This window comes from Stenella coeruleoalba, assembly GCF_951394435.1.
Source record: "Stenella coeruleoalba genome assembly, chromosome: 6".
Classification (NCBI taxonomy): domain Eukaryota; kingdom Metazoa; phylum Chordata; class Mammalia; order Artiodactyla; family Delphinidae; genus Stenella; species Stenella coeruleoalba.
In genome coordinates, this window is record NC_137151.1 from 109,813,023 (window position 1) to 109,840,964 (window position 27,942).

At 59.5% G+C, this 27,942-nt stretch overlaps 1 protein-coding gene across 9 annotated transcripts in view; it reads left to right on the forward strand.

Annotated features, from left to right (window-relative positions):
* The window catches only part of SPEG (striated muscle enriched protein kinase), a gene marked incomplete at its 5' end in the record, with an annotated part of 56,407 nt that overhangs the window by 5,502 nt on the left and 22,963 nt on the right, over window positions 1–27,942 (forward strand). For 3 of the 9 annotated variants that reach the window (XM_079925049.1, XM_079925051.1, XM_079925053.1), the window contains 14 exons: window positions 1,287–1,653; window positions 2,610–2,652; window positions 3,574–3,608; window positions 4,207–4,715; window positions 7,823–9,123; window positions 10,947–11,090; window positions 11,432–11,614; window positions 20,564–20,739; window positions 20,974–21,062; window positions 21,980–22,155; window positions 24,620–24,880; window positions 26,005–26,163; window positions 26,259–26,448; window positions 26,555–26,778. In XM_079925049.1, coding sequence (XP_079781175.1) covers window positions 1,306–1,653; window positions 2,610–2,652; window positions 3,574–3,608; window positions 4,207–4,715; window positions 7,823–9,123; window positions 10,947–11,090; window positions 11,432–11,614; window positions 20,564–20,739; window positions 20,974–21,062; window positions 21,980–22,155; window positions 24,620–24,880; window positions 26,005–26,163; window positions 26,259–26,448; window positions 26,555–26,778 — 3,838 coding nt within the window. Of the gene's footprint in view, window positions 1–1,286; window positions 1,654–2,609; window positions 2,653–3,573; window positions 3,609–4,206; window positions 4,716–7,822; window positions 9,124–10,946; window positions 11,091–11,431; window positions 11,615–19,603; window positions 19,636–20,563; window positions 20,740–20,973; window positions 21,063–21,979; window positions 22,156–23,466; window positions 23,914–24,619; window positions 24,881–26,004; window positions 26,164–26,258; window positions 26,449–26,554; window positions 26,779–27,942 lie in introns of those variants that run through there. The other 6 variants (XM_079925050.1, XM_079925057.1, XM_079925052.1 and 3 more) reach the window with 6 other exon arrangements.

Genomic DNA, 27,942 nt, shown 5'->3' on the forward strand with positions numbered 1-27,942 from the left:
CAACCTCTGCTTCTGGGGGTCTGGGAAACAGGACCACCTGTAGGCACTGAGATTGTACAAGACATGACCTAAAACTTTAAAGGGCCACAAACTCAAATAACTTCAGGAGCCAAGTAGAAACTGAAAAGGAGCGAGCTGCAGTTGTCAGCAGCTGAATTTGAGCGTGTTTGCCGTGCAAAATATTGGGCAGGCTGAACAAAACTCATCAGTTGGCTCTGTATTTATTTTGGACCCATGCTTTAAAGAAAAAAAGTTAGGCGTCCCACTGACCAATCAGCACATGAGGCTTTATGGGACAGTGGTCAGTAACTCAGTCACAGTGCCTGGGTTAGAATCCTGGTCTCCCAGTTACCGGCTCTGTGACCTTGGGCAAGTAACTTCTCTGTGCCTCCGTGCACAGATTAAATGAGTTTATTTATATCAAGTGCCTAGGACATTGCTCAGTACATACTAAGCATGCTGTCAGCATTAATGATGATGACTTAGTAGTCACATCTCAGAAACCAGATTGGCATTACTTGTGCAGGCTGGGGTGGGAATTTGGATCTGGGGACCCATGGAGGCACAGAACCTGCGTGGCTTTGGCTAAGTGATAGGACTTCTCTGAGCCTTAGTCACTTACCAGTTAAATGGAGTCAGTTACATGTTCATAAGGGTTTCAAGCTCACCGTCTTGTTGTCAATAAGGTAACGTTCATAAAGTGCCTGGCATTTAATAAATGCTTAAGAAACTTAGTTATAATGATTGTTGGGGCGGGTAGTTTTGTGTAGGCGACATATGCATGGTACCAAATAAGAGGAGGACAAAGAAAATTTGGTGAGTGTGCTCACCTGTGAATGAGAAGGTGGGTTATATGTGTGAATAATAGGAGCATCTCTGGGCACCTTAGCTCGTGTGTGTGTGTGTGTGTGTGTGTGTGTGTGTGTGTGTGCGCGCGCGCGCGCCAAGATGCACAAAGTACCTATCATCACGGAACTCGAGGGCCCTCTCTGGCTTTCCTAAGCAGCCTGGGGGGGTTCGCATTCTGGGTACATGTCACTACGAGGATCCTTGCCCTGTGTATGATCTGAGCGCCCCCGCCCGGCGCCACTGCCCTGCGGCGTGTTGGGTACTGCCTAGAAAGGCGGACGCGTGCGCATGTTTGTGGAGTGAGCCAGTGGAGATGCGGCTGACCTTCCGGAGCAGCCCCGCAGGAGGCGGGTGGGGGTGGTGTGGACGCCGCGTTGGACGGCCAATGAGAGAGTGGCCCGAACTCTCCTAGGGGCCACTGCACCCCTTTCTGTGCCTCAGTTTCCCCAAGTGCCGATGCGGGGCGGGGGGGCCGCGAGTCAGGTGATCGTCGCCCCAGGGGACGCAGGGGAGCAGGCGAGGGAAGGGGCGTCCGGTGGGGGGGGGTGCGGGCTGGCGGGGGAAGGGCCGGCTCCGGCCGCCGCCGCCGCCGCCGCTGCCGCCTTCCCCCCGTCTGGGCTCCCGCGGCCCCGAGGCTCCTTCCGCCACCGGCGCCGGCCCCCGCCCGCTCCCTGCCTGCTCCCCGCCTCGCCCCCGGCCCCGCCTCCGACTCCGCCCCGCCCCCGCCCGTCCCCTCCTCGCCCGGCCGCCGGCCCGGCCCCCTCCCCCGCCATGAAGAAGCTGTGGGTGAAGAAGCGTTTCCAGGTGAGGGCTCTGGGGGCGGGCGGCGCAGGGAGGGGGCAGGAAGGGCTGGGCGCCCCGGAGGGAGGGCGGGTCGCCGCGGCCGGGCCCGGGGAGGGGGCGCCGGAGCCGCGCCTGCCCAACCCCGGTCCCCAGGGCCGCGGGCCGGGCGCGCTCCGGGGGGCTCCCCAGCCTGCGTCAGGCCCCTCCCATCGCCCAAGCGCAGACCCCTTCAGCGCCCGCGACCCCCGCGACCACCGGGGAGGCCCCCGCAGCAGCCCTCGGCGTGGAGCGCCCACGGGCTTCTGTGCCGCCTCTCGTCTCTGTCCAACCCCTGGCCCCCGCCTGGCTCTCCCCAGCCCCCAACTCCGGAGCCTTCCATCTTCCGGTGCTCCTGAAAGCACCGCGCAGGGATCTGCGCTGAGCTCAATGCATTCCCCAAACCCTGCCCCGTCCTCCGCGGACCCGGGCCTCCTTTCTGCTTTCGTGAGGCTCCGGCCCTTTGGGAGATCTTGCCCTCTGCCCCTTCATCACCCTCCCTTGCCCTCTTGACACCTATCCCAGATGTCTGTCCTTGCCCCAGCAGGAATCTGTGTCCTGGTCCCTCCATCTCTCAGTCATCCAAGCATGTTCCCCCCACCCACCTCAGTCTCTTCCTTCACATCAGTCAGCCTCTGTCTCTGGGGGGTGTCGCTCAGGTCCCCAGTCCTCTGTCCAGCCTTTGGCCCTTAGTCCTCTCTCCTTCCTCCCCGCTCCTCCCCAGAGGCATGCTGGAGCTCCAGCCGGGAGGGCTGACAGGCAAGGAAGAGTGGAGACATTCCATACGGGGGAAGCTAGCTGCCCGGGGTCTCTTCCACTTCCCCCACCCACATTGGCCCCTGGAATGACTTTCTGTTTGATATAGAGGTTTGGACAAGACGTATAGGGAGGTCAGGAGCAAGCCTTCCCCTCAACAACTCATTCTGGCTTTTCTCTTTCAGAAAACCGGCCACTCCCGCCGGGCCTTTGGCCGACTCACCCATGGTGCGTGGACCATGAGCTGCCTGCTGTAACCCATGAGCACTCCTCCTCTCGGTTCATGTCCCTTCATGAGGCACCCAGGCCTTGAAGATGGCCCATGAGATGCGGGACCCCCCACATGCCCACACTCACCCACTCACCCAAGAAGGCCCCTTGCAGCTGAGAGAGGGCCTAGCAATGGGGGTGAGGGGTTAGCTGGCACACCCCATCATGGGCCTGGGCTTACTGTTCTCCATCTGTGGGCCCTGTGGGGATGAGTTCAGTGCCATGCTCCTCTAACCAGTACACGGCTCCTGCTTGTCGTGGCACCCGGGGAGAAACTGAGGCACAGAACCTGATAGAATTTGGGGAAGTTAAAAAATGTGCCCAGGAAACTTTGCTCCTAGCCTGACTACATTTCTGAGGACCATTCAGCAGTAGAAGAGAGAGATCGGGAAGAGGGTGTCTGTCACATCATGATGCAGAACAGATGGGGAGGTTGGTTTGAAAGGAGAGGTCACATGCAGATGCACAATGCAGATATTGTAATAGAGGGTGGGCCTGACCCTTAATGGGGGGCCTGGGTCTGTGGCTGGGCCGAGCACAAGTAGGTGTGTGTATGTGTGTCCATGTGTGTGTGTGTGGCCAGTGGGAGCACCAGTGAAAGTGCCAAGGATGCCAGGTCGCTTGGGTAGTTAGTCGAAGAATCCGCCGAAGCACATGGGCTCCCCAGTGCGGGGCCCCGTGGAGCCTGCAGGCAGTCAGTGGATGAGAGATGCTTTGCCCATCCCAGGTGTCTCCCTCCCCCCACTTCCATCCCAACAGGGCAGCTCTGGGCACTGGGTAGCCTCATGGCCCCTCTGTCCTGCCTGCCCACCGTGCCCTGCCCCACAAACCCTCTGATAACAGTCTGTCCATGTCTCTCTCCTGCTGCTCCTATGGAAGCGAAGTTTTCCGCTCCTGCAGAAAGCAAAGTTACGGTAGGAAACTGGCTCCTGCCCTAGCCCTCCACTTCCCCACTTCCCTGCGCGACCCCGGCCTCTCCTCACCCTGCCTCAGCTGCACCCTGATGTGTTCCGGCTGGTTTGGGGTGGAGGACAGGCTCGCCCTGCGGTTGGTCGAGTGCCCTGACAGTACGACTCTGAGGTGACTCCCCTTTGTTCCTGGGGTGCCAGGACCCAGAATTTAGAGCCTTGGAACCTAGGACCTTATTATTTGGGGGGCTGCACAGGAACTTAAGTTATCACTGGCAGGGGAGGAGGGAGAGGGGCTGCAGCCCGCAGTCCCCTAAGTGGCCGGGAGGGGGGACTGTAGGTAGCTTTGAGGGCACCACCAGGGAGGCAAGGGTGAGGAGCCAGGGCCCCAGAGATGGAGCCAGGGGACTGGCATGGGAGGGGTCACCCTGCGCCTCTCAGGATGGGCAGCGGGATGTGGGGAGAAAAGGGGGGGAGGAGATAGATGCTGGAAGCCCTGCTGGTGGCGATACGGAGCCTCCTGTGGGGGAGGCAGGAGGTGACAGAGGGAAGAGTTGGAGTCGGAGGGAGGGAGCCCTGCCCACACAGACCCCTTCTGCTCCAGACTCGGAGACGGGCGAGGATGACATCAGCGACGTGCAGGGGACCCAGCGCCTGGAGCTTCGGGATGACGGGGCCTTCAGCACCCCAACGGGTGAGCTCTCTGGGGCGCTCACAGAGCCGGCAGGCGGCCTTCCCACAAGAGGTGCCTCGCTTCACTGTGCTCCTTTCTCTAGGCGGCTCCGACACCCTGGTGGGCACCTCCCTGGACACACCCCCGACCTCCGTGACAGGCACCTCAGAGGAGCAAGTGAGCTGGTGGGGCAGCGGGCAGACGGTCCTGGAACAGGAAGCGGGCAGCAGGGGTGGCACCCGCCGCCACCTGGGCAGCCCAAGGCAAGCACAGGCAACCGGGGCCGGGCCACGGCACCTGGGGGTGGAGCCGCTGGTACGGGCGTCTCGAGCTAATCTGGTGGGCGCAAGCTGGGGGTCAGAGGATAGCCTTTCGGTGGCCAGTGACCTGTACGGCAGCGCATTCAGCCTGTACAGAGGACGGGCGCTCTCGATCCACGTGTAAGTAATGGCCTCACCTGGGCCCGCACTGTCCCACCTTACCATGCCATCCTGCACTGCCCCTCACTGCTCGTCAGCCTCCACCCCCCCATCCCCTGCACCATCCATCCCTCTGTGCACTTCTCCACCCCCCCCCACCCCGACTGCTTCCACTCCTGGCCCCAGCCACCCACTCTTGTCTTCCCACACGGCTCCATCCTCCTCCTGTGCCGTCACCACCCACACCCTCCTGCTGCCACCTGTCCTGGCTCACTGTGCCATCTCCATGGTCTCGTGGACCCCTCTCTGCCTTCCTCGTCTCCTCCAAAATCTCCACTCTCCCGGGGGCCCTCTCCTGCCTCGCCCATTCAGGCTCCAGTTGTCCCCAGGATCCCCCCCCACCAGGGGCCCCCTCCGTGCCTGCTGTCTCAGCAGCTGCTGCCTTTTCATCTCTCTGCACATTCCTGTTCCCATGTGGGCCTTTTTCTGGGAGGAACTGAACCTTTCCGCACGGCAGCTCCCGGGAGAGCAGGAGGGAGCAAAAGAACACAACCAGGAGACAGAAGCGAGCGAGGCGGTCAGGGGGTAGTTGGGGCCAGGGGCCTGGGAAAGCAGGGGGATGTGAGGTGCGTGGAAGGCAGGGGGCTGGGGCAGGGAGGAATGGCGGCGATGGCGGGGGCCTAGGGTGGAGGCAGAGGGCTGGAGTGATGGAGGTGGCGGCATGTGAGGATCTTGCGGGAGACGCCCAAGGGTGGGGTTGAAGGTTGTCCTGGTAGGCGGGCGGTGAGGAGCAGAGGTGTTGAAGGCATTGCAGCCATTTTTGGAGATTTGAGGCCGGCAGATACAGGAGGGAGTGCTATGGTAGAAGAGGGGAGTGGCTGATGAGAGAGGTATTAGGGGGCATTTGGGGAGCCGATGGGGGGCCTGATTCGTGATGGGTATGGGTGTGGGGGGGAGGTACCATCACGGAGGAGAAAGAAGGGGCCTGGTGGGGGGAGGCGTCTGTGAGAGTGGCTGAGCTTGCTAGTGGTAGGCAGGGGAGAGGTCTCGGGCAGGCGCAGGGGAGGCGCCCTTGCTTTATCTGGTTGGCGTTAGCCAGGCACTCCCGTGCCCTGGACTTGCCTTTTCCTTCCCTGCCTTTCTTTGCCAGGCCCCAGCCTGAGCCTGGAGTTGCTATGGCAACTTCGGAGGAACCCATTTCCTTAGTGATATCTGTGGTACAGAGGCTGGCCTAGAGCTCGAAACTGCCGGCAACAGGCCTCCTCTGCTGTCCCCAATTTCTCTCCATGCCTCACCCAGTTCCCAGAGGCCATTCCTCAGGGACTTTGTTGTCCCTCCCCCAGAGTAGACTCTGCCTCCCTGTAGGTGGCTGGCTGAGGTTCTGCTCCCTAGGGCACTCTGGATTGCATCCCCGCCCCCCATCAGAGGTGAGGTCTGCAGTGTAGGTGGCTGACCCGGGTAGTTTAAAACACTCGGCCATCCCTAGAACTTCTGCTCTTGGCCAGTACCGTACTATTTCTCCTCCCTTCTGTGCTGCCAAAATCCCCTTTGGCAGGGAACAAGGGCTCAGAAGCCAGACTACCTGGGTTTCCACCTAGCACCAGCCATTTACTAGCTGTGTCACCTAAGTAAGGCACCTCACCTCTTTAAGCCTGTTTCTTCATCTGTAAATGGAGATAATAACAGTCCTGTCGCAAAGGACTGTTGTGAGGATTAAATGACTCAGTGCATTTTAAGCATTCAGTACATGCCTGACACATGATAAGTACTCAGGGAGCCACTTCATAAGTTTTTTTGTTTGTTTGTTTTGTAAATTTATTTATTTATTTTTGGCTGCGTTGGGTCTTCGTTGCTGCACACGGGCTTTCTCTAGTTGGCGGCGAGTGGGGGCTAGTCTTCCTTGCGGTGCGCGGGCTTCTCACTGTGGTGGCTTCTCTTGTTGCGGAGCACGGGCTCTAGGTGCGCGGGCTTCAGTAGTTGCGACTCGCAGGCTCTACAGCACAGGCTCAGTAGTTGTGGCGCACAGGCTTAGTTGCTCTGCGGCATGTGGGATCTTCCTGGACCAGGGCTCGAACCCGTGCCCCCTGCATTGGCCGGTGGATTCTTAACCACTGCGCCACCAGGGAAGTCCCCATTAGTTTTCCTTAAGCTGTCTCTTATGTGTTAGGTATGACGCTAATATCTCAGATTCCTTTTCTTGCTAATTTCTATGCTTGATGTGCCCCTAAGAGTCCAGATGGGGGAAACTGAAGCCCAGCTCTTGGGCATCAAAGCTCTGCAGGTGAGAGGGGCACTCTGGGCTGACCAGCTCCTTCCCTCCTCCTCTTCTCCCACACCCACTGTTCAGGGCCACGCAATAGTTATTCGGGAGCTGAGTTATTCCAGAGCATACCCCTCCGGCGACTTTCTGTGTTTCTTAGGGGGGTTTCCAAGGGCTCAAGGTAACTTTCCCAGGGACAGGACAGAGTCAAAGCCCTGTACTGGGGGCAGATTTATCAAAGGGAACAGGAACCTGGGTTTCCCACTCCAGGGACCCCAACTGCCTGCCACCTGCTGTTAGCACTGCTGAGGGGCTCAGGTCTGAGGAGGTGCTAGGCAATCTCAGGGATAAGGGCATCGCTCCTGGAAAGCTTATGCCTGTTCTTCCAGGGGCACGGTGAAGGGGGTATGTCCTGCTGAGGATGGGCAGGGCTGTGGGGGCCAGCTGGGGGCAGGAATGAGTGGGAGGCTGCATTCCTGAGGGGGCCCCTCCCCATCCAGCCCTCCTGCCTTCCCTCACCCACTTCATCCTTCGGGTCCTAAGCCTCATTCTTTTCTCTCCCACCACTCAGTTCTGTTTCTGCTGTTTCCCAGCTTCTGGGGCTGGGGGGAGGGGGCTGGCCAGAGCCCCTGGGACTGAGTCTGTACCTGGACCCAGCCACCAGCCCAATCTTCCGGTGCCAGAGCTGCCAGCCTCTCCCCAGCACCTGCTCTGGCTGTGCCTTCTTCTTGGGGGGGGAGGAGGAGGGGCTGGCCCATGTCACCCCCAAGCCTTCCCAGCATGCCCACCACCCGATTCCTGTCACGACCTGAAGGTCTAGGAGGGGAGGCCCCTGAATCTTCTGCCCCTCTTCGTCTTGGTCCTGCAGCAGTCTCCCTCAGAGCGGATTGCACAGGGAGGAGCCTGACCTTCAGCCTCAGCCGGCCAGCGAAGCCCCCAGTCGCCCGGCCCTCCCGCCTCCCTCCAAATCCGCGCTGCTGCGCCCACCGTCCCCTCGGGTGGGTAAGCGGCCCCCACCGGGACCCGGAGCCCAGCCCCCAGCCCCCCCGCAACCACCCCACCGGCGCACCCGGGAGCCGGTGCCGCCCGAGGACGCCACCGCCGAAGAGAAGCGAGGGAAAAAGTCCAAGTCTTCGGGGCCCTCGCTAGCGGGCACAGCGGAGTCCCGGCCCCAGACGCCCCTGAGCGAGGCCTCGGGCCGCCAGTCGGCGCTGGGCCGCTCGCCGAGGCTGGTGCGCGCCGGCTCCCGCATCCTGGACAAGCTGCAGTTCTTCGAGGAGCGCCGGCGCAGCCTGGAGCGCAGCGACTCACCGCCGGCGCCCCTGCGGCCCTGGGTGCCCCTACGCAAGGCCCGCTCGCTAGAGCAGCCCAAGTCCGAGGGCGGCGGGCCGTGGGGCACGCCCGGGGCCTCGCAGGAGGAGCTGCGAGCGCCGGCGGGCAGCGTGGCCGAGCAGCGACGCCTGTTCCGGCAGAAGGCAGCCTCCCTGGACGAGCGCACGCGGCAGCGCAGCCAGGCCTCTGACGTCGAGCTGCGCCTCGCCCAGGAGCTGGGCCGCATCCGCCGCTCCGCGTCGCGGGAGGAGCTGGTGCGCTCGCACAAGTCCCTGCGCGCCACGTTGCAGCGCGCTCCGTCCCCTCGAGAGCCCGGCGAGCCGCCACTCTTCTCCCAGCCCTCCATCCCCAAGACCCCGCGGGCCTTGAGCCCCGCCGCCGCCCAGCCGCCCCCTCCCAGTGTCGCGGGGAAGCCCGGGGATGAGCCAGGGAGGCCCCGGAGCCGCGGGCCAGCGGGCAGGACGGAGCCGGGGGAAGGCCCGCTGCAGGAGGTTAAGCGCCGGGACCAGTTCCCGCTGACCCGGGGCAGAGCCATCCAGGAGTGCCGGAGCCCCGTGCCGTCCCCGGCCGCCGATCTCCCCGAGACCAGGACGAAAGCGCCCCCGGGTCGGAAGCGGGAGCCCCCGCCACAGGCCGTGCGCTTCCTGCCCTGGGCCACGCCGGGCCAGGAGGGCGCTGCTGTGCCCCAGACCTTGGAGAAGAACAGGGCGGGGCCTGAGGCCGAGAAGAGGCTGCGCAGAGGGCCGGAGGAGGACGGCCCTTGGGGGGCCTGGGACCGCCGAGGGGCCCGCAGTCAGGGCAGAGGTCGCCGGGCCCGGCCCACCTCGCCTGAGCTCGGTAAGGCCTCGGGGAGGGTAGAAGAGGTGCTGAGACCTGGGTGGAAGCGTGTCTGGGAAGAGCGAGGCTGCTAGGCAGCTGCAAGGGTGCGGTGTCCCAGGGTAGGCATGGACCCAGGTTCGAGTTTGAATGAAGGATTGTGAAGGCCCCTTGTGTCTAACCTGCCGGCTGGTGAGGCAGTGTGAGAGTGTTTTGTTGGAGGCTGGGCGGAGCCGAGGTGTGAGTAGAGACCTGGTGCCCAGTGTTTGCTATAGGCCCCCTGAGTCCAGTGGCCTGCTGGCCCTAACGGTGGACCTAATGGTGGGGGGAGGTACTGTGGGAACCTAAGGAGCCCCTCCACCCCCCACCCCTCTGTGGGGGAAGAGACAGAAGCCCGTCTCAATAAATAATTGGTCATGTCCCTATTACAGGTGAGCTTTGGGCCAACCAGTTCTCAATATTTACTTTCCCATCCCGGCACCATCTCCTGACCCGTCATAGCTGTTGAGATCTGACCCAGCCTGCCTTCTAGCCGCCTCCTCTCTCCCATCTTTGAGTCCCTGCGTGGCTGAGCTGACTGTGTGTTGTCTCTCAGTCTTCCCGTGGGTGGTGGCCAGTAGCCAGAATGCCCCTGCCGCCCCTAACTCTGCCTAACTGAACATCAACTTGGGGCCATTCCTGGAGCGAGACAGAGGAAGCCGTCCTTCGCTCGCTCCCACCTCAGCTGCTTTCTCAGGCCAGATACCTCCACCCCCTGCTCCTAGGACGCCCTGTCAGTGTCTCTTTCAGTGCCTATACCACCCCTGGTTGGTTTTTTTTTTAATCACGTTATTTTTCATTTTAGTATTACTGTCTCAAAATCTTTAGAGATGATTAGGAATCTGTTCATGGTCCTGCTAGCCACCTAGTTGCATATCCACAGCCATGTCCCAGGCATTGTGTTAACTGGGCACTGAGGGGTGTTACTTTATTTTAATCTGTATGTTAGCTCTGCAAGATGTTGGGTGTTATTTATCAGCTCTATCTTATAGATGAAACTGAGGCACAGAGCTTATCTAATTTGCCCAAGGTTATGTAGCCAGAAAGCAGCCTAATTGGGATCCTCTCTGTTCTTCTGGCTACATACGCTGTGCTTTAATCTAGCTTATAGAATGTCAGAATTAGAAAATACCCAAAGAAATCCACAACAGTGGAGTTTTATGATCTCTGTGTGTACAAGCTTCCCGTAAGCAGGGACTGTGTCTTATTTCCTGTCGTGTCCGTGGTACCTGTACAGAGTAAGCAGTAAGTGCAGTGTTACTGTTCGATGAATGAACACAATCTAAGCTGATCTTCGTGAGTCCTCTCAGATGGCTACCGGAAGCACCTGCCACTCCCTCTTTTGAATCCAGTGGCATCACTAGTTTGATAGTTCATCACGTGTGGCCCTGTGACACTATCATTGCTCAAGTCTTGGTTTGCTGTTGGTTTGTCTTCTGTCTGTTTGGAAGCTTGTGAAGTCTTGTGCCCCTGAGAGCACCTTACGCAGGGCCTGATCTGCCATCCCTGATGACTGATTTGTGTAAAGACATACACAGCACAGTCCCTGTCGTCCTCCGGAAACCAGCACTCTAACTGTGGCTGAAATTGAGCAGCCAAACCACTGTAGAGTCCAGGCCGCCCTGTCCCGTTTAAGAACTCCCTTCTGTCTTCCTTTCTTTCCTGTCTCAGGACATTCAGGAGAGAGACCCTTTGCTCCCTAACCCTTGCCTTCTAGAAGCCCCTCTCTCTGCGTTTGCCCTCTCTCCCCGAGTCATCCCCACAGGGACCGTGTCCCCTTACCCTGTCACCCATGTCTCTGGCAGAGTCTTCGGATGACTCCTACGTGTCTGCTGGAGAGGAGCCCCTGGAGGCTCCAGCCTTTGAGATCCCCCTGCAGAACGCGGTGGTGGCCCCGGGGGCGGATGTGCTGCTCAAATGTATTGTCACCGCCAACCCCCCACCCCAAGGTGAGCTCTAGGCCTGGAGCCAGGCTAAGATTGAGAGAGGGAGGGGAGATCCCCCCTCCCTACCCCCCACCCCAGTCCTCAGAGGGCGGGGTAGGGTGGGTGAAGAGGGGAGATCATCTGCTCCATGGGGCTGGCTGGACTCCTCTGTGTGTGTGTTAGGGGAGCTTCTCCAGAATCCCTTGAGAGAGGGGAGGGCAGGCCTGGGCTTCTGTGACTCAGGGGCATTCCTCGGGTTTCCCTAGGGTGGGAGAGGAGTGCCGTGGGCTCTGTGTGGGGTGGGGCGAGGCCTAGTGGGCCCGTTTGGGCAACGGCAACCTAGTTATCCCGCTGCTTCCGCACAGTGTCCTGGCAGAAGGATGGGTCCTCGCTGCGCAGTGATGGCCGCCTTCTCATTCGGGCCGAAGGCGAGCGGCACACCCTGCTGCTGCGCGAGGCCCGGGCAGCCGACTCAGGGAGCTATACAGCTACTGCCACCAACGAGCTGGGCCAGGCCAGCTGTGCTGCTGTGTTGGCCGTGAGACCTGGTAGGGAGCCTGCGGGCCCTGGGGCCGGGTGGGGCGAGCAGTGACCCTTCCCATTCCTAGCCTGGAGCTTGGGCTCTCAACCAGTGTGCAGTCTCTTCTCGCGTGTTGGCTGCTCTGGTGGAAGCATTTTAAATGGCCCTGGGCTCAGGGCAGGGGCCAAATTCCCCGGGCACACACCAGATGGGCCAACTCATGAAGTCATTGAAATTCGTCTTTAGCATCATCTAAATGCCATCCTCCCATGGCATTTTCCTGATCAGGGTCCTGTGGAGAAGGCAAATTATTCTTGAGTCTCAGAGAAAAAGAGTCTCCCAGCTCAAAAGGCTTAAAAGCCATCAGGAGTCTTCTGAGGCCATTTCCCGTCTACAACGGTCACCCTCCCCACCCCCACCCCCACAGTAAAAAGAGATGCTTTTAAGTGCCACAGCCCTCCCCCACTCCCTTGCTCCTTCTGTGGAACCCAGAGCCCTAAAGAAGGTGCGGCTGAGAGCGCCTTTCGGGAGGTGGCAGTGGCTGAGGCTACCTCGTTTTCTATTTTTATGAAAGTCCTTTCTGGGTGTCAGACTACTTCCTTTGGATTTAAGCCCACTTTATTTCAGGTTGAGGAGTGGTGTCAGTGTGCATGGCCAGTTCAAGTCATTCAGGTTGCTGGGCCTGACAAGGTGCTAGCCCTGGGCGGGGAGTGGGGGGGGCAGATAGGTGAGGCTGGGTGGGGGGTGTTCCAGGAGGAAAAGTCGCAGACTCCACCCTTAAGGATATTATCACTGGGTAGTGAACTTAGATCAGAGGACCTGGGTTGGCGGACAGTGCAGGGCAGATGAACTCAGTGCCTAGGACAGCCAAGTGGTCGGTCAGTGTTGTGGGATGCTGGACTGAGAGACATCAGAGCCCTGAAGGGGCCTGGGAATTAGATGGGCAGCGGGTGGGGCCGGGCATGCCTGGAGAGGGAACAGCACGTACTGTTCTGTCCGCTTTCACTCAGTGCTGCAGGAGGCAAGATTACAGAGCCCGATCTGCTGTGGTCCTGGGGCCTCAGCACCTTCACGATTGGGGAGTTCTCGGTGGCATCTGACCTGAGTCCCAGTCCTGCATTAGATCCTTCGGGCCGCACATGTCTGGCTCTGCAGGACTGCAGGTCTCCCTCTTCCTTAGCTTATGTACACCTCCCAGGAGCCCGTGTGTTAGGCTTTCTCCTTCTCCTCACCCCTCCCGCCACGCTGAATCATACCCATCCCTCCACTGCATGCTTCCGTCCTTCCATCACCTCTGGGATCTGCCTTCTGACTCAGCTCCCAGCTCCCCTTAGGTGGCTCGGACCTGGCTCCAGGACTCCGGTCAATACCTGGCTTGGGCTGAGATTTGGCACGGGGTTGTGAGCGGGTTGCCCCAATACTGGCTTGGGGCCATTTGGGAGCCTTTTAAGGTTGGGAAGGAGGCTTGGGCAAGGCAGCTGTCAGCACTTGACTGGGAGTTCTGCGTTCGCCACGCAGAAGCTCCCTGCACTTCAGTTTCCTCATTTGTAAACCAGAGATAATTATACCGTCCTTACGAATGAAATCAAATGTGTGAACGAGCTTTATGAACTGTAAAACTGTAGATAAATGTTAGTTGTTAGCGTCATTAAGGGGTGGTGTGCACAGGAGCATGGGTTTCCACGAGGCTGCTGGGAAACTGCTTCTTCCTCTTCTGCCCTTTCTTCAGGCTGTCTGTGCCTTGGGGACTCCTCCCCTGCCCTTGCCAGGCCTGCAGTCCCTCCATATTTCCCAGTCCCTGGGTCTTCAGCCCATCACAGCATCTCTGTGCCTCCTCCACCCCGGGGAGCCAGAAAGCTTCATCACGGGAGTCAGCTGTACCAGGCATTGCAGCCAGGGAACGGCTTCTGTAAGTCAGGCTGGCTGGAGGGCCCCAGGGCTTGAGGGGCAGGCATGTGAGTCTAGATTTGGCTGTCGTGGAAAAAGCAGATTTTCTTACCCTACAAGGCACTGTTTGGTCCAAAGCAGCTGGACGGGGGCCAGTAGACCCAGAGAGCAGCAGAAATGGGCGGAACCGGTGGGTGGCACAGACATTAGGCAAGGGAGGGGGTCCCACGCCTGGAGTCTGTCTGTCGGGAGTGAGGGGGCGGAGCAAGGGGAGGGTGTGTGCGCCGTGGCTGGGAGTGGAGCGGGTTGGGGGAGGGAGTGTATAGCGTCTTGTGGGAAGAGGCCTCACGGAACCACCTCCCTTTCTTGCTCCTCACAGCCCCCCCTGCTAACCAGGGCTGGCTTCCCAGTGACCTCTTGGGGTTCCCCCCTCAACAGGACCAGCTTTTGAGATCCCACAGATCTCAGTTCCCGGTTCGGAACTTCGGGAACAGGGAGAACTGAAGAGGTAGTTCCCTGGGTGCTGCGATCTGGGGGGGCAGAGCCTGTCTTCACTGCCTCTGACAGCCCCACCCCAGCCCTGGCTCCCTCCCAGCCTGCTCTACCCCGCTGGTAAACTCTGCGGAGACCATGGTCATGCTCCCAAAGGGGGTGTGTGGATTGGGGCGGGGGCTTGGGGAGTGTGGGAGGTGTACTTAGCCAAAGCTAAGCATTCTCAATGCTGCCCGCACCCATCACACAGGCCTTTAGTGAGCACCAGTCGGGTGCTGAGTGCTACATCTCTCTAAGTAGTTTCTTGTGTTTGGCGAGTGCCAGATACTTTTTTCCAAACCCTTTCACATTTCTTCCCTTACTTGAGCTGCACCGCACCATGTATACCCCTTGAAGAGGGACGTCTCAGGTAGTAATATTACCATTTTACAGATGGGAAGATGAAAGCATAAAGTGACAGAGTTAGCACAAGGCCAGCAGCCTTTACTGAGCATCTATAATCTGCCTGAGAATGTTAGAAGCACCAGGTGATTTAGGGTGATGGAAGCAGATAAACTTAGTATGGATGGCAGAAGAAGATGACACGACTCCTTAGCATCTACTGCATGCTTCGTGCATATCAGGCCCTGTGTTGGCTGGGTTATCACATTTAATCCCCCACTGGCAGGTAGCCTCTATTATCACACCCATGTTACAGATGAGGAAGCTGAGACTTGGAAAGCTTTAGCAAGTTACTCCAGAGCATCACTAATCATAGGACCGATGATAGGAATGTTCTTACGTGCACTAAAAGGGTAGCCACTGGCTACATGCGGCCGGCCGTTGAGTACATGAAGTGCGGCTAGTGTGACTGAAGAGCTGACTTTTCCATTTGATTTTGATTAAAGTGCACTGAAATAGTCTAAGGAAGCTAGTGGCTACCCTGTTGGTGTGCTCAGCTCTGGGAGCGAAGGCCACTGGGAGGCCGGGTCATGAAATGAAGCCCTGTCCCTGGGTCTCCCAAACCTGTACTCCTAACTACTGTGCTGTACCATCCCTTTTCCCACTACTCTGAAAGGGTTCAGGATTAAGGTGGAATTGTGAGCCTGAGCTCCTGGGGCAGGGGTGGAGAGGCGGAGACTATCGATGCCCTCTGTGGGTGGGTCAGCCTGAGGGGAGGGTTCCTCTCCTTCCTCTCTGAGTCCCCACCTTCCCCGTGGCTCTGGTCCTGCTTTGTTTCCCTGAGTGCCTGGTGTGCCCATCCTCGGCTCACCCCCACCGCAGGCTCTGGTCAGGAGTAGGGGGAATATAGAGGATTCGTGCACCCGGGCCTCCATCCTGCTGCCTTCAGTCCTCCCCTCAGGCACAGGTCTCATATATTTGAGCCCAAGTTTCTAGAATTTTCCAGCTGAGACCTTGGCTTCTATGCTTCCCCTCAGCTGGCCACCGTGTTCTCATCTAACTCATTGTAACTCCTGGGCTACTTCCTTGATAAGATTTGTGACGCTCTGTGGGGCTAATGATTTAGCTAAGGACATTTTGGCCAGAGGATGAGGCTTAACAAAGCTCATTCTGGTCCCACCTATAGGACCAACACCACCATAACAGAAAAGAGGTGGTTTATTGGAGGTCATGAGTATGAAAGGAAAGGAAGAAGAAATCACGGCACCAACATCTGCCCCCCTCTTTTCCTGGCCCTGGTCTTGGCCGGCTGCTGCAGAATTACAGGTTTTCCCTTGGGAAGGCAGTGGCTGCCCATGGAGAGGATCTTGAAATGCCACACGGCCCTTTTGTCCATCCTTGATGGGGGTTTGGACAGCATCTAAGAAACCAGTGTGGTCCCTTGACCCGACTCAGCCCTCCCTCCCCACTCCTGTCTACCAGAAGCAGGTCGGCTCCAATCGGTGCCCTTCCCCAAGGCTGTTACCTCAGAATGGGGGTCCTCACGCACAGCTGTCAGAAGAATGAGGGTGGGGAATTCCCTGGCAGTCCAGTGGTTAGAACTCAGCGCTTTCACTGCCGAGGGCCTGGGTTCCATCCCTGGTCGGAGAACTAAGATCCTGCAAGCTGTGTGGTAAGGCCCAAAAAAAAGAAGAAAAAGAAGAATGGGGACCTAATCTATCATGGGTGCCAATTTATCTAAACGTGCAGCAACCCCAAGTAACGCACGTAGGGAGTTAACCACTTCCATGGCTGGGTCAGGCTGCCCAGGTGAAATGCTCTCCGCTTCGTTGTCCATTTTAAGCCGAAACGGAAGCATTCTCAGCACAGCCCTTCTCCTTTTCCAAGGGGAGATACTCACGGCAGCACCTGCGGAAATTCCCAGCTGCAGGCCAGCCCTGCGCATTCTTTTCCCTCACTTCCGTGGTGGGATTGCACAGCAGACATATATAGAAATCCTGAGACGGTGCGTGTGGAGAGCCGGCTGTGAGCCGCCAGACCGTTTATGTACGTGCTGTGAACCTCCAGCACGTTACTCCTTCCTCAGAAACCTCACGGAGCTCCCCTTCGGCTTCAGAGTGAAGGCCACACTCCTGGCCTTGACCACCTGGACCTGAGGATGACCCAAGGGTGGCTGGAGGCACCTGCTCCAACACTCCATGTCCACTTCTTTCTTGTTTACCCGGTTCTGAGCCAGAAGGTTGAGCTACAGTTCTCTGCACACACTTTCTGCCTTTGAGCATTTGCTCAAATGGTTTCCTCTGCTAGGAAACCTGCTTTTTCCTGCTTAAACCAAACTCTTAATTCTAATACCACCCTTCCATCAGTTTTCCCTTCCTCCCTGAGCCAAAAGCAATGTCCTGCTCTCTGTACTTGTCTGGCCTTTATCTGCCCCTCTCTTGCCACCTTATTCGTGCTTGCTGTTATAGTCGTGTGTGTATCTGGTTTGTCATCCCAACCAGCCAGAGGGTTCCTGAGGACATCACTGTGTCTTCACCCCTGCAGCCCTTCCAGCCATACCTGAGGCCCTCCCGGACAGTCAGGGGCTGAGTGGACCACAGGGACTGTGTGTGAGGTGGCAATGGGGGTAGAGACTTTCACAAGGCCCTGGAAAAACCTGGGTCCCATGCAGAGGCTGGGCGGGACTTGCATCTGCAAAGGGTAACGAGGATCTGCCTGAGAGTGGAGGTTGGGATGGCAGAGGAGACCACAGAGTAGTGGTCCTCGAAGTGTGGTCCCCAGACCAGGAGCGTCGTCAGCACCTTGGGAATGCGTTAGAGATATGTGATATCAGCCCCAGCCGGACCTACTGGATCAGAAACTCTGGGGCTGGGGCCCAGCGAGCTGTGATTTAAGGAGCACTCCACGCGATTCTGGTGCCAGGTGAACTTTGTGCAGCACTGCCGTGAGGCAGGGACCTTACGCCAGGTGGGAGGCCAGGTGGTCAGTGCGAAGCATGTGGGCTGTGGAGCCAGGCCTCCAAGGTTCGGAGCCTGGCCTTGAAGTTTGTTAGCCGAGTGAGGTGAGACTTAGTGATACTACCTTTTTGGGTTGTCCTCCTCCCATGAGGGTCCCTAAACTTTTGTGTGCATAAGAATCACCCTGGGGGGTGCCTTTTAACAAATTTCCCATGTTTCTTCAGGTCAGAGTAAGGCCCAGAAATGTATAGTTTAAGCAGGCTCCCAGGTAGTCCTGATGTGGGTGGTTCAGGGACGACTCTGAGAAACCCTGATGTAGAGGGCCCTGTGTGACGCCTTTCATGTAGGTGGCTGTGACTATATCCATCCTGGGGACACCTTAGGGGATGTTGAGATGCACTGGTCTGGAGATGAAGGGCTTCCCAACTTGTGGGCTCCCCAATGCCATTATTTTCATTAAATGAATCTGACCTGGAAGCAGCGTTGAAAGGCGAGACAAGGGCACAGGGTGTGTAGGGGCAGCACATGGCGGGCATATGTGCATCTTAGATTTGGGGGGCACCTGCTGCCGTCTCCTTGGCTGGTGTAACTGTGTTTCCCACAGTGAGAGCCAGGCTTGTGGGTGGAGCGGGGCTGGGATATAGGGACAGAGATGGTTTTGGCAGTGGGGCCAGTGAAAAGTCGGGTGGCGCCAAGGCCTGGTTTGGAGCCCCAGAGGCTCTGCGAGCTGGAGACAAATCCTTGATCAGCCTCCTTGTTCTTGCAGTTCTGGGGGTACAGAGGGGTGAGGGGCCACTGCCTTGTTTTGAAGAGGCTTAGTTATGACTCCTGTGGAGCCTGAGCGTCCTGCCTGGGCTGCTCTGACAGTTCCCCTCTCGAAGGGGCTTGAGAACTCTTGAATCACTTGGTCCCCTGATGCCCCTAGGGGTGCTATTCCCCCAGACACCACCAGGGGTCTCTGGCTGCCTGCAAACCCTGCCCATCCAGCTCTAATCTGCGCAGTCCCTCCCTGGGCCCTTGAGCTGCTTCAGTGCCGTGCAACCTGGAAGTGACCCCAGAGGGGGAGGGAGTGCCTTCCTCCAGGGACCGTGCCGGTGATCTCAGCATCAGCTAGTGGCCCAGCCCGGAGCAGAGGCCCATCAAGCGCCATCCTGACTTCCCTTTCCACCCCTATGTCAGGACAGACGACCTGAATGGTGCCCCCGCCCCCGCCCTTCTTCACTGGGAGTGTTGGGAAACACGGGTCACAGCTTGGGAATGTGGCCCTGGGGCATGGGTGATAGGAGGCGGGAGAAGGCCATGTGACCTCTCCTCAGCGGCTCCCCTGCTCTGCTGCTCTTCTCCAAGCCCCATCGCCACCAAGTCCAGATGGGTGGTAGTTGTGAGGGGTCACTGAGGGGAGCAGCCCTCATCCTCCTGACTGTTGGCTCTGGTGGGGCTGACGGGGTGGGGGAGCGTTGCCAACAGGTCCCTGGTAGAGCCTGTAGGAGGGGGGTTGGGTGCAGACCCAGGAACAGGGGGGAGGGGCGGGGGGAGGGTTGATGGGCCAAAGCTGCCATGGCAGGAACGGGGAGGCAGAGGTGGGATTCCGGGCCCCTCAAGTTGAGGGGCCAGCATCTCTGGGAAGGAGGCTGAACAGCTCTCTGATTCTTAGCACCAGAGTAGACCGGGTATGGCCCGGCGCCAGAGTATTTGAGGCTTGTTGGTGTGGATTGCAGCATCAGGGATCTTGGCAGTTTGGTCAGGGAAAGGGGCACCACAGGGGCCATTTGTCGTCAGTACCTCCTCTGGTGGACACATCAAAACAAATGGGTCAGTGCGAGCACGTTGGCCGCTGCAGTGAAGTACCACCGCCATCTTCCCCGGGGACTGAGGCCCCCGTCCTTTGAGTGGAGGTGCCACTGAGGGGGCTTTGTTTGTCAGGGTCCAGGAGCTGTAAGGAGAGAAAAGGCAGATCCCGCTGCCTGGGAGTGAGCAGGGTGGCTAAATACAGCTGGCTGCCCCTCCCCTCCCCTCCCCCCCCCTCCACTCCGGGGCCCAGGCTGCCTGTGGCCTCGCAGGCACCACCTCCCCAGCCAGCTGCCTGCCTGCCGCCCAGCCTGTCCCGGCCTGGCCAGCCCTCACCTCCTCCTTCCCCTCCTCAGGCTCCTTCCCCTCCCCCAGGACCTCGTGCAGAGCCTCAGCAGAGTGAGTGGGGCCAGGCAGGCTGGGCTTCTGCTCCCTGGGGAGCGGCCGGCGGGGGGTGGGCAGTGGGCAGGCAGCCGGAGGGCCTGGTGCCAGGACAGAGCCTTCGGGGCAAGCGCAGGCTGGGGTCCGCGTGCAGAGTCTCGGGGTGAGTTGGGGTGCAGCCCTGCCCCTGGCATAGCCAGAGGGGCTTGAGGTGGGGGGTCAGGAGGAGGGCCGGGGGCTGCGGCAGATTCATGTCTGTATTTGGCAGTCGGATAGGAGCCAGCTCAGTGAGGCTGGGCCCCTGGCCAGTTGCAGGGGAAGGCATCAGGGCTCTGGGGACACCCCTCCCCCAAAGCAACGCTGGTGCCCCCTCCTCTTCCCCAGGCTGAGCCGCCCTTCTCTGTGGATGAGTCAAACTCTGCTTTCCCAGCGCCTGAGAGTTCTGGGGGCTCTGCTGTAGGGATGGGGCCAACAGGTGTCCCTGGGGTATCTGGGGCAGGAAGCTGAGAAGGGAGCGGGGGAAGGGCTGGCTGGACAGTGCCGCCTCATTGGCCCTGGCACTGAGGTCAGGATAGGGCTTGTCTGAGGTGTGTGTTCCTCTGCACCAGGCCCGGCTCACCCGAGAAACAGGTGTCCTGGTTGTGCCACTCTGGGGTCCAGAGACATGAACTGCTTGCATTGGGAGCCTGCAGTTCTGTGCAGGGAATGTGGGTTCCCTGCTCCAGTGGAATTCCAAGTCTCCCAAGGCCCCTCTGGTGCCTGAATCCTTTGCCCCAGGCTGTTCCCTATGGTTCCATCACTCAGGAGGATCAGGGTCAGGGTTCGGAGAGTCTGTGGTAGAGCACGAGTCAGGGACTCAGGGACAGGAAACTCCTGGGCAAGGTTACTCAGCGAGTGAGTAGGAACCCCGGGGAAGTGAAGTCAGGGCAGGGCTGGCCTGTGGGAGCTGCCTGAGCTCCTGGGTTCTGGGATATTGCAGACCTTATCAGGACCTTGACCCCAGGCTGTCCCATCCAGTTCTCTCTGTCTCCCTGCCCCCCTTTCTCTCCTGGCATCTCTACGCCACTACCTCTCCTGTGTCTCTCTTCCAGGCGGGTCCACGTCCCCTTTCAGCAGCCCTATCACCTCTGACGAGGAGTACCTGAGCCCCCCAGAGGAGTTCCCAGAGCCTGGAGAGACCTGGCCCCGAGCCCCCACCATGAAGCTTAGTCCTGGCCAGAACCGCCGTTCCTCCGACACTGGCTCCAAGGCGCCCCCCACCTTCAAGGTCAGATCCCTGAGGCCAGCCCCCAGATCCCTGGGTGCCCCTATTCCTTTGTGTGGCCCCCTGGTCTTGGGGCCACGCCAGGCTCCAGCAAGGCCTGGAGCCTGGTCCCGTTAGCCCTTCTTATCCAGAGCCAGCCTTAGACTGGTGTGGAAGAGGCCTCTGTCCCAGATCCCCCTGCCCCTAGGAGCCAAAGCTGGGCCTTGTCTCACCTGACGCTTTGGGGTTCCCCTTCAGGTTTCACTTATGGACCAGTCAGTGAGAGAAGGCCAAGACGTCACCATGAGCATCCGTGTGCAGGGCGAGCCCAAGCCCGTGGTCTCCTGGTGAGCGGCAGTCACTGAGCACCGTCTGCCAGCTTCCCCCGCCCCAGGCTGGGCCCTGTGAAGCCTGGCTTTGGGTGGAGGGCAGTGGACCCTTTGTGGACTTCCCAGTGATCTGCCCTAGGGGGCCTCATCCCAGGTGCAGTGGTGCCGCTGCCCGCAACATGCTGCTGCCGCCCCTTGCCTGGCGTTCATGCTCATTCAGGGCTTCCCCTCTGGGGAGGGGTTTGGGTAACACGTGGTCTCCTGTCTGCTTGGCATGACTAGCCAGGAGTCATCTCACTCCTGAAGAAGCCTGTCCCCTGCCATTCCCACCTCAACACCCATCCTTTGACAATAGGGTGATTTTTGAGGCCTGTTCTGCGCCCAGCCCTGTGCTAGGCCCACACACGACAATTTGTGTCTGAGCTGCCAGAGTCCAGAGTTAAACTCGGGCCTCAGCTGCAGCGCTTCATCCCAGGTGCCATTTGATTACTCAGTTCACTTAGCTTTCTGTTGGTTTGGGTTCTGTTTTTTCATTTTTAATTGATTATCTAGTCCCCAGTGTGATCTTTTAACATTCATAGTCCTTTTGGGAAGTGGGAAAGCTATCTGTCCATTAAAATAAATAAAAACAAAACATGAAATCTAAGAGTTGTTAAGATCTGGATAGCTTTGGTGCTGCTCTGAGTGCAGTTAGGTTCCAAGAGGGGAGAGACCCAGGTGGGCAGAGGGGCTGGAAGTTCCTGGAAGGGGTGGGATGGCAGAGTCAGGGTGAAAAGCTAGCCCCGTAACCCAGGGGTGAGGGGTGCCCACAGTCAGCGGGATAGGTCTGAGAGTGGACAGATGATGTGGAGGGAGGGGAGGCCTGCAGCCCCACTCCCCCACGCCTGCAGGTCAGGACCTTGGGCCCAGAGACTGAGTTCTAGCCCCTCTGACAGGCTGAGAAACCGTCAGCCCGTGCGCCCAGACCAGCGGCGCTTCGCTGAGGAGGCAGAGGGTGGGCTTTGCCAGCTTCGGATCCTGGCCGCTGAGCGGGGCGACGCCGGCTTCTACACCTGCAAGGCGGTTAACGAATATGGCGCTCGGCAATGCGAGGCACGCCTGGAGGTCAGAGGTGAGTACCTCACGCTCTCTACGAACCCCCTGCCCTGGACCCCGCCTCGTCCCTGCCCAGTTGTCAACTTTGACACTAGCTTAGTTATAGCATGCCACAACTGAGAGGGCCTTCGAGGTCCGGAAGTTCAGCTGCTTATGCTGTACTTGAGTAAACTGAGGCCCAGAGAGGGTAGGTGATTTGCCCAAGGCCACACAGCAAATTGTTCAGTGCTCAGCTTCCTACACAGTACTGCCTTCCCTACACTCAATCACGCCTGCCCTGGTGCCAGCCAGAGAGACCCTGCTTCCTGTTGCCGGCCGTCCTCCTCCCACACTCTTCCAAGCCTTTGTCACCTTGCCCTTGCCAGGCCCCTTCCTCATACCCACTCCCCACTCATCTCTCGCCTCCTCTGTCCATCCCACGGCTATGCAGAAGATACTGTGGTTGGGGGTGGCAGTGGGGAGTGTCTGATAGTTGGACCCGTCCGGAGGGGCCCTTGGAGTGACTTGGGCATGGAGCATCGCAGGGCCCCGAGGGGTGTCAGGGTGAACAGAGCTGGGAACTGTGGAGAGGGCTGGGCCCCGGTCTCGGGGCATAAAGGCGGGCGGCCTTCTGGGCGTCAGGGACGGCAGGCCCTGGCCAGGCTGCCCTTGGGGGTAATGGTTTTCCTCGTGAGGGCAGGCCGTCTGCCTCACATTCTACTCACCCTTACCTGTGGGCAGTTCAGGGCCAGGAACTCCTCGGTAGCTCCACACTCAGCCACCACCGCTCTCTTCCTGGCAGAGGCCAGCTCTGGGAAGACCCCCAGCCCCCTGTTGGAGCCTGGACGCTGAGAGTCATGTTCAGCTCCCTGGGCCCCCCAGCCTCAGTTCCCCTGCCCTGTGCCTCCGGCTCCTGTGGTTGCCACCTCCTCTGTCTCTGAACTCTTCAGCTCTCAGCCCCCCGAACCCAGCCCCACTCTCTGACCTGCTCCTTCCCCTCCAGGGTCTGGCTCTGCCTTGCTTCTCTGTGTTAACCCACATCTCGGTGCTTCTCTCTCTTTGGAATTCTTCCCACTATCCCCCAGGCTTTGGGGTGCCCCTGACGCCTAGGAATGCCTCTCCCTTGGTTGCCCAGGGCTTCTGCCTGCCCAGGAACCCCGGAGACCTGGGTGACTGCCAGCCCTCACCCCAGGGCTGACCTTGGGGGAGCTGAAAGTGGCAGTGCCGCCCTGGCCATTTTAGGGGGGCCCTAGCCAGGTCTGCGTGCGCGTGCGTGCCTGTGCTGCGTGGGTGTGCGTGTGCTGCACTAACCTGCCGCTTGCTGACTGAGGTTTTTGTCTGTACACAGGCGAGTGAGCTCAGGGGCCGCCTGCGCTCCCCCCGCTACCCTCCGAGCCGCGCCCCTGTCTCAGGCACCTCTCGGACCTCGCTGTGTTTCACTGCCTCCTGCCCACAGACCCTGCCGGCCCGGACCCTGTCCCAGCCTCCCCTCCCCTCCCCACCCACGCAGCATTCTGGGATAGCCCATGAGCCCCTGTGGACCCTTCCTCCCCCAGTGGACATATGGCTGGGCAGGCTGGGAGCCCCCCCACGGACTGAGTGCCAGGAGGAGGGCGGCCCTGAGGGGTATCAAGACCACCCCCCAGTCTGTCCCCGAAGGGGAGCACCCAACGAGTGCATGTGCTGCCGCTGCTACAGGCCCTGTCTGTCTTCCCGTTTGTCTGTCTGTGTGTCTGTGACAGTCAGGGAAGGATGCCTCCGAGCTGGTGTGGGGTGAGGCAGAGGGGGAGAGGACAGGGCATGGCATCCATAGGATGGAGGGGGCCAGAGGGGCAGGGGGCTGTGGACAGGGGGATCAGGGGGCACTGACCATTCCAGAAGAGGGGGACATGGGCACTGACCATTCCCGAAATGGGTTTCAGATGGCACAATACTTTTTATTTCACAAGAGACCAAAAGCCAGAGGCCCCTGGGCCTTGTGCTGATGAAGAGGCCTGGCTGAGTTCTGCCCCGGGGCAGGCTTAGGGCCCATTTGGGGCTCCCTTGTTCACGGCGAGGGCCAGGGCTGCTCTGTCTAGGAGTGAGGGAGTTAACCAGGCTCGGCGCAGGAGTAGGGGCCTGCTGTAGTGGGTGTGGACGTGTTCAGAAGTACCTGTTTCTTAGCTCAAATAAAGTCTAGTTTGTACCCAGCTGGTGTGCTGTGTTTTCTTTTTCCGCCGCCGTCTCTGCCCCTCTGTGGCCCTCTCAGTTTTCATGCCTTTGATTCCCTCCCACTTCCCCTGAGTTCACCCTCTCTGTCCCACGTGGGATCGCCATCCTGAAGCCAGGCCTGGGAGCTCCTTGCTGTCTTGGCCTGCTGGGTGGGTGGGCTTGCCCTGTCTCCAAAGGAACAAAATGCATCTCTCTCTCTGTGTCTGTCTGTCTCTCTGTGTGTGCGTGTGTGTCTCCCTTGCCCCGTGTCTCTCTGCTCCACGTGTGCCCCTTGTGGCTGCTTCCCCCAGCACACCCTGAAAGCCGGTCCCTGGCCGTGCTGGCCCCCCTGCAGGACGTGGACGTGGGGGCCGGGGAGATGGCGCTGTTTGAGTGCCTGGTGGCAGGTCCTGCCGACGTGGAGGTAGACTGGCTGTGCCGAGGCCGCCTGCTGCAGCCCGCACTGCTCAAATGCAAGATGCATTTCGATGGCCGGAAATGCAAGCTGCTGCTCACCTCTGTGCACGAGGACGACAGTGGCGTCTACACCTGCAAGCTCAGCACGGCCAAAGGTAACTGCCCGCTTGGGCCAGAGGGCTGCCGCCGGCACCCGAGAGCTGGAGGGAGGGGAGTGGAGGTGAAGGACCGGCGCAGAATAAGACGCCCAGGAAAGGGAGCTCCATCTCCTGGGAGGAGAGCAGTGGGGTGGGAGATGGTGCTGTACACCTGCCTCCATAAATCAGCACTTCATGTCGCACCGGGCACACAGCACGTTCTGTGTCCGCGTTCGCTGTGGTTCCTGTTAGGGAGCCAGCTGCTGAAGTGTGGTGACCACACCTGCGCTTGGGTTCCAGTTCTTGCCCTGCCACGTACCAGCCACGTGACTTCGGACAAGTCACTTCATCTCTCTGAGCTTTAGACTGTTCATCTGTAAAAAGGGATCATAATACCTATCTCATAGGGGGATCGATAGGACTAATGAGATAACGTATGTAAAGGACAAAGCACGGCACCTGACAAGGTGTGGACCTAATAAATGTCAGCCATTATCATTATTAACGACATCTCTGACCTGGTCCTCGTTCTCATTTGAAGAGCTGAGATAACGCCTCATCTGGTTGTGGTGTTGAGCACCTAAGGTGACACTAGAGGGGCTTTGTAAGCAGGAAAGGATCAGGTCAGCATAAGGGGCTCTTATTTCCCCCAGAAGATTCTGTGTGGGGTGGTCGAGTGGGGCACAGGGGCATTTGCTCTGGGTCTGGGGTGCGGGTGAGGGAGTGTGTGGGCATGACCCATGGACAGAGGAGAGTTCCAAGGGTAGGGGAGAGGGGTGTGGGGGAGGGAGTGGGCTCGGCTTCTAGACCCTTCTCCTAGAGCGGTGCTGAGATTCGTCCTGGGTGGGCAGGATGAGGTGAGGGGGGAAGAGCCAGGCCAGGCCCTAGACTCCTGCCGTATCCCCAGCCACCGTGGCAGCCTGCCGCCCACCCTTGCTGACTGCCAGCCTCCTGAGATGGTCCGCTCTTTAGATCTTAACCATCGCCTCACTCGGGTGCCCTGGGACCTCGCTGGGCTCTTCCCAGGCTCCAGGTTCTGGCCCGGCTCCTTTTTCCTGCCCAGCACGAGGTCAGGACCCACGGGTCGGGGTGCCTGGGGCTCTGTGGGCTTCCCTGCCCCAGTGCTGACCCCTCCTCACCAGATGAGCTGACCTGCAGCGCCCGGCTGACAGTGCGGCCCTCGCTGGCGCCCCTGTTCACGTGGCTGCTGGAGGACATAGAGGTGCTGGAGGGACGCGCAGCCCGCTTCGACTGCAAGATCAGCGGCAGCCCGCCCCCCTCTGTTACCTGGACTCAGTTTGGTATGGCCCTCCGCCCTGCGATATTGGGGGACCCCCAGGGCCAGAGGGGAGGGCCCCTGGCTGAGGCTGCTCTCATGCCCGCCCCTCCCTCCCAGGCCGCCCCGTGGAGGAAAGCGAGAACTTGCGACTTCGGCAGGAAGGAGGTCTGCACTCGCTGCACATCGCCCACGTGGGCAGTGAGGACGAGGGGCTCTACGAGGTCAGTGCCACCAACGCCCACGGCCAGGCCCACTGCTCAGCCCAGCTCTACGTGGAGGAGCCTCGGACGGCTGCCACTGGCCCTAGGTACCGCCCGGGGCCCCCGGTGCTGCCAGGGCTGCCTCTGTGGGGCCCTGGCCCTGTGGTGGGAGGTGCAGCTCCGGGCCTCTGGGCAGTTGTGTGGTTCTTACAGCTCGAAGCTGGAGAAGATGCCGTCCATCCCTGAGGAGCCGGAGCAGGGCGAGCTGGAGCGGCTGTCCATGCCCGACTTTCTGCGGCCGCTGCAGGACCTGGACGTGGGACTGGCCAAGGAAGCCATGCTGGAGTGCCAGGTGACCGGCCTGCCCTACCCCACCATCAGCTGGTTCCACAATGGCCACCGCATCCAGAGCAGCGATGACCGGCGCATGACACAGTGTAGGTGTCCGGGAAGGGACCCTGCGGGCATCCCCTCCAGCACCGTCTTTGCTTGCAGTGCCCGCCCCCTCTCCCCACCCTCGGGCCTTCCTTTCCTCACCTGGTCAGGGATGGGGCGTCTGGGAGAGGGGAGCCCAGAGAGGCTATGGGGTCACTGCCTCCTTCCTTGAGCCCACATGGCGCCCATCTGCTGGGTCACCACTCTGGGCCTCGGTGTTCTGTTAGCACTTACTGGACTGGCAGTCCAGCCTGCTGCTGACCGTGGGCAAGTTACAGAACCCCTTCAGGCCTCGGTTTCCTCATCTGTGGTAGGCTTGTGGGGAGAACTGAAGCAGTTAATACACAGAAGCGCTTAGAGCAGGGCCTGGCAAATAGCGCGGGGCCAGTGAGTGTTAAATCTTAGTGTTACTGCTGTTACTGCTGCTACCGTCGTGATCCGTGTTGATAAAGTGATGCCCCTTGAGAAATTCCAGTGAAAAGCCTGATGTGGGTCGTGTCTGGCATCAAAAGGATGCTTGGTCCAGGGTTGTTCAGTAGTAAATAAAGAAGACAGAGCAGGGAAAAATACTTTCTCACGGTGTATCTCAGTTCCATCCTTGAAGGAGTCTGAGTCTCGTGTGAGAAAGTCTACCTGTGCCTCATCAGACAGTGCCACCCCATGACCCGTGATGGGCTCCTCTTACGGCTGCCACGTGACAAAACTCCCCTCTCTTAAGCGCTTCCTGAGTGCCAGGCCCTGAGCTCTAAAGGCCTGACGTGATGATCTCACCTTCCTCACCACGGGCCTGTAAGGCAGGTACTATGACCCCTGTTTACAGATGGGGAAAGTGAGGCTTACAGAGGGACAGGGGTTTACCCAAAGGCAGACGAATACTGTCTGACTTCCTAACCAGGATGTCCCCTGTCACCCGTGCCCCACTCTCCCCTCCCATCTCCAGTGTCACCACTGCGGCTCTGCCCCTCCCCTTGACCCCCTCTGCCACTGTCTTTGCTCAGCCCACAGGCTTCCTATCTCTCAATCTGCTCTGAGGCCCCTGGTGGGTGTCTTTCTCAGGATCTGAGCTGGCGCCTCTGCTTCTGTCTGTATCTGGGGTCAGTGGCAGCCCTGGGCTTCTCTTCCTTTATAAATAGTGTTAGCAGAGATGAATGAATGGGTGGGTGTTC